Source organism: Vigna radiata, chromosome 7 (genome assembly GCF_000741045.1).
Source record: "Vigna radiata var. radiata cultivar VC1973A chromosome 7, Vradiata_ver6, whole genome shotgun sequence".
Lineage (NCBI taxonomy): Eukaryota > Viridiplantae > Streptophyta > Magnoliopsida > Fabales > Fabaceae > Vigna > Vigna radiata.
The window spans coordinates 8,997,308-9,013,676 of record NC_028357.1 but is presented as its reverse complement, the minus strand read 5'-3'; the positions used below and the strand labels follow the sequence as shown (position 1 = coordinate 9,013,676).

At 34.6% G+C, this 16,369-nt stretch overlaps 1 protein-coding gene across 6 annotated transcripts; it reads right to left on the bottom strand.

Moving 5' to 3' along the window:
• Positions 1–10,308: 10,308 nt before the first annotated feature.
• On the bottom strand, positions 10,309–15,620 carry LOC106768947 (glutathionyl-hydroquinone reductase YqjG). Of its 6 annotated transcripts, none has more exons than XM_014654348.2 (6): positions 15,411–15,620; positions 14,822–15,046; positions 14,549–14,725; positions 14,224–14,448; positions 13,976–14,104; positions 10,309–10,838 (listed from the first exon to the last, which is right to left on the bottom strand). In XM_014654348.2, exons 1-6 carry the CDS (start codon positions 15,489–15,491, stop codon positions 10,605–10,607), a joined length of 1,071 nt encoding a protein of 356 aa, XP_014509834.1. In that variant the 5' UTR covers positions 15,492–15,620; the 3' UTR covers positions 10,309–10,604. The 6 variants fall into 6 exon arrangements, with proteins under 6 accessions (XP_014509834.1, XP_014509836.1, XP_014509838.1 ...); XM_014654350.2 differs by having other exon boundaries at positions 14,822–15,090; positions 15,411–15,534; XM_014654352.2 differs by having other exon boundaries at positions 15,367–15,474.
• Between the last annotated feature and the right edge of the window lie 749 nt (positions 15,621–16,369).

Here is a 16,369-nt window from a genome sequence, read left to right as displayed (position 1 = left end):
TCTAGTCCGAACAAGTCGGTTTATAATGTAACAACTCTTGTAGTGTCTTTTAGTATCTTTTGAATGAACTTTACATGTTGTGAGTGATTGTATAACATGCTTTTTATACCTAGCTCACCCTTGCTTGGTTTTATTGCTTGTGTATTTTTTCTTTTACAATGATCCACTTGGATATGAGCAGATGTTGAGGAGATTTCCTTGGAGTAAGTGTGAGAGGCGATGACGAGGCTGCAACTTAGCCTTCCTTAGGACTTCTTTCTTTCCCATGATGTTATTTTGAAATACTCTTTCTCTTTAAGTTTTTAGTCTAGACCTCTTTTATTAAAATTTAAATTCTGAGTTTATATGGATGATTGTAATCCAAATACTCCAAATTCTGGTATTCACTACTTTTCAATATTATCTATATTGATGTCGTTATATATATATATATATATATATATATATATATATATATATATATATATATATATATATATATATATATATATATATATATATATATATATTAAAATTATAAATCTTTTAAATTGAGAAAAATAATAAAAAGATATAGAATAAATGATTACGTAATAAAAGGAAGGATGTCGGAAAATGTTTTATCGGATCCATTGGAGACCAATAGTTCTCGTTTAAAGAGTAATGATTTCAAGTCAGAATTCAGATCCCATTTCTATGTCAGAATTGCATTGCATTTATAGAAAAATTCTAAAGCCTCTTTGAAGCTAAAAAAATGAAGTACTAGAAGACAACTTTTTTAGGCTAAAAACTAGAATACTACAAAATAAATCCCTCACACTAAAAACTTAGAGTACTATAAAAGAAATTCTTTTTTTACTAATAAATATTTAATCTTTTAATAAGTGAAATATCTTTTAAAAAAAATTGAGTTCATTTCTACATTAGTATGAATTAACTCATACGCAATGTATAATTTGATTACTAATATAAGACATCTACATAGTTATATTAACATATTACAGAAATTATATATAACCAAAATTTGGTTCTGAATTTTTTGTGTGTACAGATTTATAGAATAAGAGCATATTATATTATTGTAAAATAATTTATCCATGAGAAGAACTGAGCCTAACCCCATCATTTTCTTTTTTCAGCTACCACACATTTATTAATGGTCATATTTGCACTATAAATTACCACATACGTGTTCAGACGAGAAGCCTTACACATATAGCTACCTAGTCAATGACTAATAATAGCCACAATGTTTCGCATATTTTCTTCACCATTTTCTACCATATGAATAAAAATTTATTTTGAAAAAAACTTGTGTTTATTATAGAGATGTGAAAATTGGTGTTACATGATGGGCAACATTAAGTTTAGTTAATCCAATATTTTTTTTCTAATTTAAATTAATGGAAGAACTTAGAAAATAGAATAATAGAGTAGATCGGTGTATTAAAATAATGAAATGAACATTTTTATTATAAATTAAACTTATAATACAAATAGAACTTTCTAAATTCCGGTTCATTATCTAAAAACTTGTATCTCTCTAGAACACTATTCACCTAAAGCTTCTCTGCCTTCTCTCTAGATTTTTTCTCAATTGAGTTATCTATTCGACGATCAAGAGGTGCATAGACGATCCTGGCATCGACTACGATTTTGACCTATCAGTTTCTTGTTTTTGAGCTAGTAAGTCGTTTCCCTTGTTCTGCTATACATTTTGGGCTGTGATCATGCAGCAGATTCTGGTTGCATGTGTCTTGTGTCCTTTCTCTTCAATTCTTAGCTCAACTTCGGTTTTAAAGTTGAATTCCTATCACCAATTGGTGAGTTGTAGGTTTCCGTAGAGTTTCCTTGCTGCACAAGCTCTAATCGGGGTTTTTGTGAATTGGGCAGTGTTTAACTGAGGTAAGGGGAGTTAGATCTTTTCTTTAAATTTGTCGTATGATATGTATGTGTGATGATTTATGTGTTATTGTACTGATTCAGTTAAATTTAGGTTTTTAGTATATTATACTATATGTGCTGAACTGCCAAATTGTGAAGCTGTGAATTGGTGATTATGAATTGATTTGGATGAGGTGTATAGCTGTAATTGAAAATATTGGATGGGAGTAATCTATTGTAATAGTGATTAGACAATAAATATAGTGAATTAGGTGTGTTTTGAGTCATTTTGGAGGAAGTGAGGTAGTGAAAATGAGAACTAGGAGTTGAGGGCTCCATTGGTATGTTGGGACAGTTTGGGTAAGTCAAATGTGACTTGTTTAAGTCATTCAAATGGTCAAAAACATGTTCAAAGTGGTAGATTAGGATTTAGATCCCTAAGTTGATGAATTTGATCTTTTAGAGCAAGAATTGATTCACAAACTTTATAGATTGATGTTAGGAAGGTTTAGAATCACTTAGACAAGTCTAATTAAGTGTATATGAGTTGCATAATTTTGCAAAATTAGTTGGAATTGGTAAGTGGTATATGAGTTGCATAATTTTGCAAAATTTCGTTTTTCAGATTATGCAGACTCGCTGAGCGAAATGGTTTCGCACAGCGAGTCCTCATAGCGAAGTGCTCTCTGCCAGGGCATTCGCACAACGAATTGGTGCACTGTGTGAATGGCTTAAGAGGGTTTCTCTCTATCTGGTCATTCGCACAACGAGTTAGGGCATTGTGCGAATGGTTGGGGAAGGTTGCTCTCTGTCTGGTGATTTGCATAGGGATTCAAGGCGCTGTGCGACTGGTGGTGGCTTGAGATCACTGCCAGTTTAATTCGAATAGTGAGAGGGGGTGCACAACGAGTGTTTAAGGAGTTTGGTCTTTGTTTGGTCTTTTGCATAGAGACTTAGGGGCGCTATGCAAGGTTTTGAGGTTTGATACCTCTGTGAGTTAATTTGCACAGCGCGACTTGTCTCGCTGTGCAAGAAAATCCTGGTCTCGCTCTGCGAATAATGTGCGTTGAGCGAAAGGTCTGAGTTTAGTTGCTATTTATTTCTTTTTCTTAAGTTGCATTATGTTGTGTGTTGAATGGATTGTGAAGTGTGTTTAAGGGTGTATGATATTATCTAATTGAGGATGTTTATGATATTATTTAATTGAGGATCTTCATGGGTGTATGTTTCAAAGTAGAATCTCTTGGTGAGATTCCAGGTTGTTAGAATGAATGCAATAGCTCAGTCTTGGAGGTTATCCTGAAACTCCAATGGTCTTTCATTCTCAAGTAGAAAGAATTGAACCATGTCGTGAGAAGTAGTAGGAGATCTTAGTCTTGGGGGCTTCCAGTATGCCTCAAGACCCGGAACAGACTAACCTCGTGAGTGTAGTAGGGTGAAACCCATTGGCAATGGCTTTGCAAAGTAGTAGAGGCCACCACGAGTGCACGACTCGCCATAGCTCGACAATCATTCTAATTTCGGACAAGTCAAGTCTAGAATATAACATGCTAGGATGTGTGACTTAGTTACTTTGCTTGATTTAATGTGTATGTTGTGCTATTAAATTGCATAGTTTCTTGTATATCTAGCTCACCCTTCTGCTTGTATTTGCTTTTTTGTATGTGTGGTGTTTTCTTTTGCAATGATCATCCGTTGAATGTGAGATGCCCCTGGAGCAGGCTTTGGAAGGCGTCGATGCTACTGTGCAGTTTAATAGGTTATTTGCTTTTGGATGTATAGTTTTGGGATACTCTTACGTATCTAAAGTTTTAAATTCTACAGTTATTTTTGGGATGACTGTAAAGTTTATACTTTGTATCTTGGTCTACAATTGTTCTTTTATATTATTTTTGTGACGACTATTATATAATTTATACTATATTTCTGGGATGTTACATTAATGGTATCAGAGCAATTCTTTCCTTAGAAATCATGTAGGTTATGAGTGTGCCTTACTTGTGCTTGTGTACTCTTAGCTATGCCTAGTGGTTATCCTTGTTTCTTTGAGTTAGACTGATGGTTTCTCTCTCTGTGTAAGTAGAAGATGGCACCTAGGCCTCCTCCCCCCCACCCCCACATCTTGATGCACCGGATATGATGAGGATGATAGAAGTAGTGTTGACTGCTATGCAGCAACAGAACGCTGCATTGGTGCAACAGAACACAATAGCCTTGCAATATTTGGAAGCTGCTAGGGTGTCAGCTGACACATCCTAGAGGCAGTACATGGATCTGATTGTAAGTGGTAGGGCTACAATGGGTCCTTCTTCATCTAGTCATTCTCAAGAATGGAGCTTGGAGAGCTTCCTACAGCACCACCCCGCCAAGTTCAATGACAAGTATAGTCCAGATGAAGCACACTAGTGGTTCCATGATATGAAGAGAATCTATAATGCTAAGAGGTTCCCAAATGAGAACAAGTTGGCTTTGTCAGGATACTTGTTATCTGGGGAAGCTAGTCATTGGTGGAGCAACACTCGGTCCTTGTTGGAGAGTACTGGTATTCAGATTTCTTGGGAAGTCTTCAAGAAGAAGTTCTATAGGGAGTATTTTCCAGATAGTGTCCGTTTTGCCAAAGAAGATGAATTCCTTGAGCTGGTGTAAGGAAATATGTTTGTTTCGGAGTATGCTGACAGGTTCAAACACCTGGTTTGTTTTCACACCTAGCCATGGATAAGGAGTGGCAATGCAGGAAATTTGAGAATGGTTTGAGGGGTGACGTGAAACTATTAGTGGCTAGCCTATGTATTAAGGAGTGTTGGTGGAAAGAGCCAAGGTATTGGAGAAGACTAAGAGAGAGGTGGACAGCCAGCAAAGCCAACCACCAAGGATTAGAGGACCAGTGGTGTTTAGGGGCGATTCCAATTCTAGGAGGACCCTTATTCTAGACCATCCTCTTCTGGGTCTAAGGGTTCATCCTCCCAACCTTCATTTCATCAGGGGCAGTCCAGGTTTTCCAGTGCTGTGAGGTGTTACTTATGTGGAGGGCCACATCTCCAATCGGTTTGTCCTCAGTTGTCAGTATTCAAGAGATGCAACCTCTACAAGAGAGAGGGCCACTATGCTAGGGATTGTCCTACAGTCAAGAGGGTAGGTCCGCAGTCACATCAGGCGGGGATATCAGTTTAGAGGGGTGGTGGCAGACCACAGGTAGCTGGTAGGATTTATGCTATATCAGGATCAAAAGCGATTAATTTAGGTAACCTTATCGTTGATAGTTGTTTACTGTTTGGTAAATCTTGTGTGGTATTGTTTGTGTCTGAGGCTTGTGTAGAGAGATTGGGTTTGTCAGTTGGAGAGCTACGGTGTGATCTAGTGGTGTCTACACCAACAGCTGGTTTGGTCAGGACATCTATGGTGTGTTCTAGGTGTCCAATTGAGGTTGAGGGGCATAGATTCCGAGTGAATCTTATATGTTTACCTATACAAGAACTAGAGGTGATTTTGGGAAGGATTGGTTGTCTGTCAATCACATTCTCATAGACTATGGTGAGAAGAAGTTGGTATTTCTAGAGGTAGAAGTTGTAGTGTCGAGGTCTTCAGGTCAGTTGAATCAAGAGTTGAAAGATGGTTCTTTTTGCTTTCTTGTGCTGACTCACATGGAAGTGGAGCAACGTGGTCAGAGTGTAGATCACTCTGTTGTGAGTGATTTCTTGGATGTGCTTCCTGAGGAAGTACCAGGGTTGCCTCCTCAGAGAGAAGTTGAGTTCTCTATTGATTTGGTGCTACGAGCAGGACCAGTATCAATAGCTCCGTATCGGATGGCCCTAGTGGAATTGTCTGAGTTGAAGAATTAGATTGAAGATTTGCTTGAGAAGCAGTTCATCAGGCCTAATGTCTCGTCCTGTGGTGCGTCAGTGTTGCTAGTAAAGAAGAAGGATGGTAGCTCCAAGTTGTGTGTGGATTATAGACACTTGAACAAGCTAACCATCAAGAACAAGTACCAATTGCCTAGGATTGACGACTTGATGGATCAGCTGCATGGAGCTACAATGTTTTCCAAGATAGACCCGAGGTCAGGTTATCATCAGATTCTGGTCAAGGCAAGATATGTGCAGAAGACTGCCTTCAGGTCCAAATATGGTCATTATGAGTATGTGGTTACACCATTTAGTGTGACTAACGCTCCAATCATATTCATGGACTACATGAACAAAATCTTCAGGTCATTCTTAGATAAATTTGTTATTGTCTTTATAGAGGACATACTTATTTACTCGGGAGGAGCATGAGGATCACCTTAAGACAGTACTTAGAGTATTAAGAGAGAAGAAGTTGTATGATAAACTGTCTAAGTGTGATTTCATGTTAAACCTAACAAATATTTATGTGTTTTATAGTTTTTGAGGACGATCCACCGACCTATATTTTGATATTTCTATATTTAATAACCCAAATTGACATTCATAAACACTCATAATAAAAAAATAAAATCAATTAAAAAATAATTATATTTAATTGACTATTATGAATTTTTTATAATGGTTAATATTAAAAGTAACTGGATTAACAATTTTTTTCGAACAAATTATTGGAACCAACACAAATATGCATGACATGTCCACGAAAATATAAATCAATTTTAGTGTAGTTTTTATTTCATCATAAAGACACTACTTTTTGTTTTTAATATTGAGTTTATAACTATGTAGATGTGTCATATGACTATTATAGTTAATTGGGATAATTAACCAGAATAAAAAGTAAAAGAAAAAAATAAATTAAGGATGATGAAAGCCAGATAGAAAAAAAAAAATAAAAGAAAACCAAAACACCACAATATTATGAAGGTCAAAGAATTAATTACGTAATTTGCATAGAAGGTCATACTGAGTTTTTAAGGTCAAAAAATTGTCCCTATATAGTAAAAATGAGCGACACATGAAAAGAAAAGAAAAAGAAAATGTCTTAATCAAAAAACTACATTCGTCAACAATGAATAATAGTCGAAGAAACATTCCTTGAAGAATTGGAAAACTCTACTATCCAGTGAATTATGATAATAAGATTAATCCAATTGTTACAAATGATGTTTCATCTTTCATATCATTTTCTTTATTTTTCTCCACATATTCTTTTCGTGTTCCAGGACATCATTTATCACATATTTCAACTATTTTTTTTTTCTCTAAACAGGTTAAGAATTTTTATAAACCCTACCCCTTTTGGAATAAAACTTTATGGAGACTTCATTCAAGGGATTTATAATCACGCTTCACAATCTTGTAACAATAGCTTAATTGTCACTTTGCTGGCCTAAATATCTTTTGTTTGAATTTAGTTTTAAGGAATCTTTCAATTCTTTTTAAATATTTTTACATAAAAGTGAAAATATTTTTTATTTACTTTAGAATTTAAGAAGTAAAGAATGAGATATTATGATATTTGATATTGTATTGTATTTTTCTTTATATATATAATATATATAAATAAAATAAATTACAAACTTTTTTGTATAATAAATCTTTGATATTTCGTGAAGCTAAAATTCTCATACCATCATGATTTTATACTCTATAGATTTGAAGCATGCTAATACACTGTTACAAATTATGTTAGAACAGAGCAAACTCAGAAACTACAAATTTTCACTCAATTGTAACAAAAAAAATTATACAACTTTTTCAGTACACAATAGGACACAGAACAAAAATAAGACGAGTGGTACAAGGAAGAGAGAAGAGAGTTCCTAACAGTTTAATGCCACTCTTTTTCTCTCCCTCTTTCTATGTTTCCATCATATAACCCACATTTTCTCTATTCTCCGTGTTGGTTTTTTAAAAAAACGCTTGAAGCTAAATGCTTGTGTATTATTAATTGTAAAATAATGAAATATATTATAATATTTAAAATTTGAGAAAGTAACTACTCATTAATATTTTTATTCTAATTTTAATTTATTACTTCAATTCATAATTAAAAAATTAACTAAATCCTAAAAATAAAAAACAGGTTTGACTCAATTAAACTAAAAATAAAACACTTCTAAAACATTTTCTTAACATTCCTCCTTGCTTTAGGAGTTGTAAAAGTCTATGAAGGGTGTATCTGGCTTCAATAAAATGTTTTTGAACCGTGAATTCCAACGTAACTCTTTTTAAGAGATTCACTGTTGATTTTATTAGCACCTTTATGCTCCTTCTCTTCTTCGTCTTCATAATCAAGAAGGTCTTCCTCGTACACCTCGTTCTAATAACATATTAAATTGTTTCCTGGTTCATCCATGGTCACCCATGATACGATCATGGCCCTTCCCACATGGTCACCTATTATTATATGAACCTGCTGAGGAGCATTGTAGCTAGAAAGGGCAGCAAATACATCACTGTGAAGGGGCATGTCCTCAGCCATATCGACCTTCCTAATGAAAGTAATTGTTTTGCCTTCATGGCAAACCACAACCACATTGAGAAGGATAAAAACTAATGTTACAGCCATTGTTGCAAAATAAGAGAAACTCTTTGTACCAAACATATGATGAGGATGTCTTAGCCTCTTGTGCCAGATTCTTCTCACATTTTCCTTAAGTGAGAAAACAGCTTGATCCTCCTCAAATGGTTTTAGAGCAAAGCTTTTCCCTTTCATTTTTACCTTGAACATATCTTGACCAGTTGCATCTTTAATCAAGTATTTTTGTCTTCAAAAACAATTTTAAATCCTCTTTCAATCAGTTGACCAAGACTTAACAAATTTTGGTCAATTTCAGAAACGAAAAGAACGTTTGGAATAAATTTTGTGCTTGCACAACTTGTAATTGCAATTGTCCTATTTCCTTTGACTAAAATATAATCACCATTGCCTATTTTGACTTTGGTGACATCAGTTGGCCTCATGTCTCTAAAGAGTGCCCAATCAAAGGTAATGTGGTTAGTATAACCACTATCAATTAGCCAAGATTTGCTTGAAGCATTGGCTGAAAAACAGGTTGCAACAAAAAGTTGATCTTCCTCCTCTTCATTTGCAATTTGAGCATCTTCTTCCTACTGCTGAGTTTGGTTCTTGCATATGATAAATTCATCCCCAAGTTGATTACACTTGGTGCATTTAGCATTAGGCCTTCTCAAATGGAGGATGACCCATCTTGTTGCAATGCTTGCAAGGAGGATACTTTCCCCTGCTTTGCTTTCATTTATGACAACACCTTCTCTATTTGGTTGTTGGTTCCTTTTTTTTTTGTTTTTCCAACTATCTTCATGTTTAGCAGGCAAGGCTTCCTCAAGAAAGCCTTCTTCTCTCATGGCCCTTCGTTGTTTATGTGCCTGCAAGGAATTCAGCAACTATGCCAAGGTGATCTTGGACAGATCCTTAGTGTTTTCTAAGGTGGTTATGGTAGCTTCAAATATTTCAGATACTGTAACCAAAATTTTTTCAACAATACAAGAGTTCTTAAATTCTGAACCAAGCAATCTTACTTTGTTTGCTATGTTCAAAAGTCGTACTCCTTGATAGTTCAGATTCCTTCGTCTTCTGCAATTCAAAGTCTCTAATGAGATACAACACCTGCATGCCTTTAATTCAATCATCTCCATCATATTTTTCTTTGAGATAATCCCATATGGCTTTGCCTGACTTTAAAGACATGATTCGAGTGAAAATGGTTGATGAAACTGCAACAAAGAGGCACGCCTTTGCCTTAGCTTTTCTGGTTTTCTGTCCTTGTGATTCTTGATTTGAGCCATTGTTGGATTGCCAGGTAGCATAAGAATTTCATAATCATTTTCAACTACTTCCCATAGATCCAGAGCTTCTAGGTAGGATTCCATTCATACCGCCCAAATTTGATAATTTTTACCATCAAAGATTGATGTTGCTATTGTTGAAAATTTTGAATCTCCTTCCATGCTTTTAGATTTTTCTCTCACATGTCTATCAAGAAAAGGACTTTGATACCAATTTTTGGTTTTTTAGAATCAAAAAACAAGCTAAATGTTTCTGTATTATTGATTGTAAAATAATGAGAAACATTACCATATCTAAAACTTGAAAGAGGAATTATCCACTAACAATTTTATCCTAACTATAATCTAGTCCTCTAACTCATAATTAAAAAATTAACTAAATCCTAAAAATAAGGAACAAACTTTGAGTCAATTAAATTAAAAAAAAAAAAAACACTCATAAAGCATTTTCTTAACCCTATGTTGTCTTTATTATTTGTAAAAAAAAAATTGTACTATTTAATTGCATAGAAATAATAATCTGGTATGTCAGCTGATAATAATAACTACAACAAGAACTAGTTGATCATATGGCACTCTTTCCAGGTGAATTTCTGTTCTTCAAGTTCTTTCCTACAGGTTTATATCACTGTACCTTAGTTTCTCTCACTTTTATCATTTTCTTTTAGATCCAAAGCAGTCTGACCCTACACGAGATTCAACAAGCTAAATAGTCGAGCTCAAATTTCAACACCAAATACAGGTGATCTTTCCAAACCATTTAATAATAAGACAGTAATACGAATTGTGGGATGTGTCTGGCTACAATTCAAACAGTTTTGACAAACAAATCAATGAAGCTCGATCACAGAAGAATTCTAACATTAGAGGTATACTCACACTCAGAGACCTGCCTCAATTTATTTTGAAATTACGTTTTTCAACAAAGCATCGTTGTTTCTTCATTTTTTCAACAAAGCAATTCACTTGGAAGATACAGGAAAATTCTCAAAAAATCTTATAATTATACAAAACAACCACCTATGCAGAAAACCTTTCTCTGTCATGAGGAGCAGAATAATCAATATTTGGCCCAACAGGAACAATACCAAATGGATTGATAGTAGGATGGCTTCCATAGTAATGCAACTTGATATGTTCCATGTTCACTGTGCTACTAATGCCAGGAATTTGGAAAATGTCTTTAGTGTAATTGAAAAGATTTGGGTATTCGTGCAGCAGCTTCTTGTTGCACTTGAAGTGAACTGCATAAACCTACAATTATAAGAGAGTTCAATTACTTGAAGAGAGAAGTTTGTATTTTTCTCATCATCTATAGCCACTATAAAACAATGAACTAATTCAGATGATTTGTTTTCATTGGTCTGATTCAGAGTAAAGTACTACACAAAAAGCAGGAAAATCAGACTACTCTGAACTATAGAAAATTTATTTCTTCTCTTTATGTTTACATTTAGAAGACGACACTCAGAGCCACAACTACGTAACATTCCAAGCCCGGTTAGAAAATTGAGTTTTTAATCTCACGATAGAAATGCAATAACACTTACAGGACAAACTCCATATTTTTTCAAGAAAAATGGTCTTGAAACACAGACTCACTAACTTGGGCCTACCTGCGATTTGATTTAATTTTGAGTTCTAAAAGGAGGCTTTGCTCATTTGGACGCAAGCTAGGGCTGAAAATCTCAATATTGTCAAATGGAAAAAGCTTTATTTTGGAATATTAGGGGCATTGGGAATAAGAAGTCCTAATTGGCTCTCAAAAAGATTTGTTCATCTCACTACCAACGTTTCTGTTTCTTGCTGAACCCTTTGTCAGCACTGATAATTTATGATCAACTTTTGGAGATATTTAAATTTTTCAGTTGTATACTCAATAATAGGGAAATTTCAAATATATGGCGTTTTACTAATCATGTTAAGTAGCTGAGCTGTTTTGATCAATGTGTGTTGTCCCTTTCTTTTGCAGTTAAAGTCACTTATCATATTGCTATCATCTATGATTCTACATATTAATCAAGGGTTATGAGTTCTAATCCTGGTCCTTGATCTTTTATCGGTGATTCAATGTGGTTCGAGGTAGTCATGAGCATAGAGGTTCCAATTTTGTGGCTAGGCTTCCTGTTAAAGAATTTGGAGCTTGGATAGATGAGAATCATCTGTATCATTTTCCCAGAAGCGTTGATTCTGCTAGGATTGGCAAACACCTTGATGGAGCCTGCTGCAATTCGGATTGGATTGCTTCCTGGAATAGTATTTCTTGTAATACTTTAACTAAATATTTTTCTGGTCACTTTCCTATTCTTTTTCAGTCAGAATAAAACAAAAGGAATTCTTTGCCACTTAAAGATTGATCTGTGGCTGCTACAGCTGATTGTGAGTTGGTTTCTGATGCTTGGAATACTTCCTGGTTTGGCCGTCTCCCATATATGTGTTGAATCAAAAGATGGTAGAACTTAAGAGAAGGCTTCTTGATTGGAGCAGAAATGTCTTTGGCAATGTGACTGACACAGTCACTGATGCTATGAATAATCTGGCAAGGTTTCAAACAAATTTGGATTCTCATGCTGAAAATGATGACTTAATTTTGTAGAAAAAAAAAATGCTTTGATTGCTTTAGAAAAAGAGTGACATATAGTTGGCATATTGATCAAGCAATGACACATACCTCTTCTTTGACAAAATGAGGATAGACATATCAGTGACAATAACGACTTGGAGGATCATGTTGTTAGTAACTCTTTTGCTATCTTTTTTGGTGATAATGAATATAATAATAATAATTCAATGAATTGCGAGTTTTAAGTTAAGCGAGATCGGAGTGGGAGAAAAAGATCATAGACCCGTAGGATCTTACATTTTGGATATTTTGAATACCATGTTTGATACACCTATTGATAGGATATAATATGATAGGTTATAATGGGTAATAGGTGCAGAACAGAGGAAACAGTTTAGGAATTAATTGTTGTTGGGTAGTTAGAAGTGGGTTGTCTTTATAAGAAGGCAAAGGGGATCTAGTAGGGGGAGCTTTTTTGATATTTTAGTGTATTTGACAAGAGGTTGTCCCTGTGGAGGGAGTGTGCTCCCTTGAGGAAAGATTGTAATCAATTCATTCTTTGATTACATAAGCAATAGACATTTATATTCTTTCTTTTGTGTGTAGTGGGTACTGTGAGGAGTGAAAGATTGGTTTCTTGACTAAAGAAACCTAACACCTATGGTTGATTCTTTGAACATCCCTATTGTTCTGCACAACCAGTTGTCAGATAAGGTTTCTGATTTCATACATAATGGTCAGAGGTATGACTTGGATTTCATATCTTCTAGATATCCAGTTCCGGCTAGAGATATTGTCTTTCCAGTAGAGCGTACTCCAGATGGAATGGTTCTTCTGATGTTATACTCACCATGAAGCATGCTAATGAGCTGGTTTCTGGTCAATCCAATCCTTGGGTTCTGGTTATAAGCTTTGAGATCAATTCATCCCTCCCTGAAAATCCTTTCTCATTCGGAGGCTTGCTACAAATTGTAACATACTTAAATGTAGTTTGCCTATAGTTTCACGATGCTATCATTGTTTTCATCACACTGTTGCTGACTTTTTCTTTTAATGTTATTTTGCAGCGAAATTTCTCATTGGCTTAGTTCTTGCCAACAGTTTCAAATTGACAGCTCAGTCTTCATTCTGTGTAGCAAAGAATCACGGCTCCTGGAGTAAAGCTGCTATCTTTTTTGTAATTGAATCCATTTGGTATAGCAGTAATTCCATTTGTTTAGATAACCATTAGGTCTTTTATTCAAGCTTGAAGAATCAAGTTTTTTCTAATGTGAATTGGGTTCGTGATCTATGCTCTTATTCTATGAGGCATAACATTAAAGAGTTCAATATTCTCAAGGCTTTTAGAATCTTTATTAAGTTGGGTATTGCTCCTTCTGTCATTCCTGCTTTTTATTTTTCTCCTCCTTGTCATTTGTTGAAGTTCAATATTGACGGTGCTTCTGATGGGGTTTGTTCCACGATAAATTTGCTACTTTTTTCGGATGTTTTACACGTTATCTTGGTGTGAAAGCAGCTACATATGCAGAAATTTTTAGTGCTATTCGTGCAGCTGAAGTAGCAGCTGAGAAGGATGCATAGCCTATGACAGGAAAGTGATTCTATGTTGGTGGTGAAAGTTTTCTTCAACCAACATACAGTTACTTTGTATCTTCGTAACTGTTAGAAGAATATGTTGTATAAGCTTAAGAGTGTGAGATTCCTTTCTGTCTCAACATACAATTCCTTGGTCTCTCTCATATATTGTGCAAAGTATAACACAAGAACTAGAGCAAAAACAAATGATATTTCCAAATGTCTAAAATAAATATCCACACGTACACTTTACCTCATCAAATCTGATAAGAGTGACAAACAAGCGGACGTCTGCTTCAGTGAGTGTGTGGCCACATATATAGCGTTGCTTGCTTAATAGATTCTCACATTTGTCCAGAGCTTCAAACAATTGTCTTGAAGCCTGCAGAAAAAAAGAACCAGATAAACATTCGCAGTCCACCCGAATACAGAAGTTTTCATACAAGTGCAAACATTAAAGAACCAACAGTTGCTAGAAAAAGGTTAAAAATAGCTTCGTACCTCATTGTGTGGTTCTTGCTTCTTTGCAAAACCACACTTGTAAACACCATTATTTATACTATCGTATATCCACTCATTGGTTTCATCAATTAGGGCTTTTAAATCAGCGGGATACAAGTCAATAGAGGGGTTTTCTGCAATATTGTTGAATTCAGTATTAAACATGCGGATTATCTCTGAGCTCTCGTTGTTAACAATTGTCTTGAGTTTCTTATCCCACAACACCTATGCAGATCAAGATTCATCAGTTGGTAATAAAAAAAGCTTACCCAGCAAAGCAAATCATAAAAATCATGAAAGAAGACAGAGTATAGTATCTCCATACAGGAACTGTGTACTTTCCCGTGTAGTTAGCACTTGCAATTTCATAAAGCTCCCTAATACTCTTTGCTCCATTCAACCTATCAGGTTCAGCTCCAGGGACCTCTGTTTCTGAATCAGGAAAAACCCAGCCCTTATACTCGTCTGATTCTTTAGTTCTTTCAAAGATGGGTTTGACTGCCTGTTCATTGAACACGCAGGAAATGAAATCGCATAATGAACTAAGCATGTATTCTTTCCAGTTGAAAAACACTCCGCACGAAGGCTACTAACTAACCGAGAAACTGATGGCTTTGTTAAGTCCTTTGATATTCAAGTAAGCAAGGCACCTGGAAGCCCAAGGGCAAGCATATGATACATAGAGATGATACCTCCCTGATTCCGGTGGAAATGGCGCATTCGGGTCACTTGAAATCCAGTTTCTGAAAGTGGAAGCAGATCTCACAAATGCTCCAGTGTCTGATATCTCATCCATCGAAGAACGTGCCATCCCAACAAGAAGCTAACAGAAGATATTTTACGAACCAATCACAAACAGCAACAAATCTTCAGTGAAGAATGGAGCAAAACAAAATTTAGTTCAACAAGAAATTCATTGTTTATCCATGCATCGAGCCACATAGACATACGTAAAGGATTCGAAATTCACAAATAAGCATACACCGTAGTAGTAACGATTATCTTACAATTATCTTTTCTTCAACAAACTAATTTGGTAATCCTGTGTAAGAAAATTCTTGGCAGAGAAAAGAAAGAACAGATAGTTTTCATAAGAATCAAAAGTTTAGACATTGAAGAATTCGCAGCATTGCTATTGCATACCTAAAATGAAGAGAGGAAAAGAGAGATTGGTTGATGAAACGCACCTTGTAGTGGTAGTAGTTGTAACAAAAGTCAGAGAAGGGAAAAGTGCTTTTGAAGCGTGGCGGTGATCTTAGACACAACATAATTCAATGAATCCATGCATTTGATGATGCAAATGGACAAACACTAACAATAAATAATAGACCAAAATATTGTTAAAGAACTTTCAATAATACCTACTGCATTTTCAAACTCGTCTTAAAACATTGTAAGTGTATGTTACTATTCTATAAGAGTGCGCAGAAACTCAAAACAACATCCAAAAAATCAATTCAAATGATTAAACCATAAAAGTATCTACGAAGCAACGTTTTTCGTTTTTGTTTTTTCCTTTTGTTCAAAGCAACCTTGCACGCTGGACATTACACTGATACCTAAAGTTCAATAAGCTTTTTAATATATATATATATATATATATATATATATATATATATATATATATATATATATATATATATATATATATTATTTTACATTAAAAAAATCGTCTTGATGCAATTAAAAGTTAAATATGTAGAAATAGTATAGAAAAAAAGAATTATATAATTAGAAAACTTACAATATCCCTAATTTTAGCCGTTAACTTAAACAAAGATAAAATATGATATTATAAAATTGATAAAAGCAAATTAAATTGTCTCAAACATATGAACAAATTATATTAATATAGTTATCTAAAAGGGTTAAATATGTTTTTAGTTCCTATATTTTAGGGCGATTTTGGTTTTAGTCCATTTTCAAACTATGGTACAATTTAGTCCTTCAATTTTAGAAAACTCTAGTTTTAGTCTTTTTTAGCAATTTTTTTTAACTTCATTTGTTCTTTCAAACACGTTTCATTATAGCATTTGGATTGTTTACATTGTTTGACACATAAAACCAGAGTTTTCTAAAATTGAAGGGCTAAATTGTACCATAGTTTGAAAATAGACTAAAACCAAAATTGCCCCAAAGTATAGGA

What these genes read in the sequence shown, in the direction of transcription:
- LOC106768947 (XM_014654348.2), bottom strand. Translation starts at nt 15,491, where the DNA reads ATGTTGTGTCTAAGATCACCGCCACGCTTCAAAAGCACTTTTCCCTTC. An exon ending in ACAACTACTACCACTACAAG is followed by an intron (nt 15,047 to 15,410) that starts GTGCGTTTCATC and finishes ATCTTCTGTTAG; the next exon opens with CTTCTTGTTGGGATGGCACG. An exon ending in AGCAAGAACCACACAATGAG is followed by an intron (nt 14,105 to 14,223) that starts GTACGAAGCTAT and finishes TTTTTTCTGCAG; the next exon opens with GCTTCAAGACAATTGTTTGA.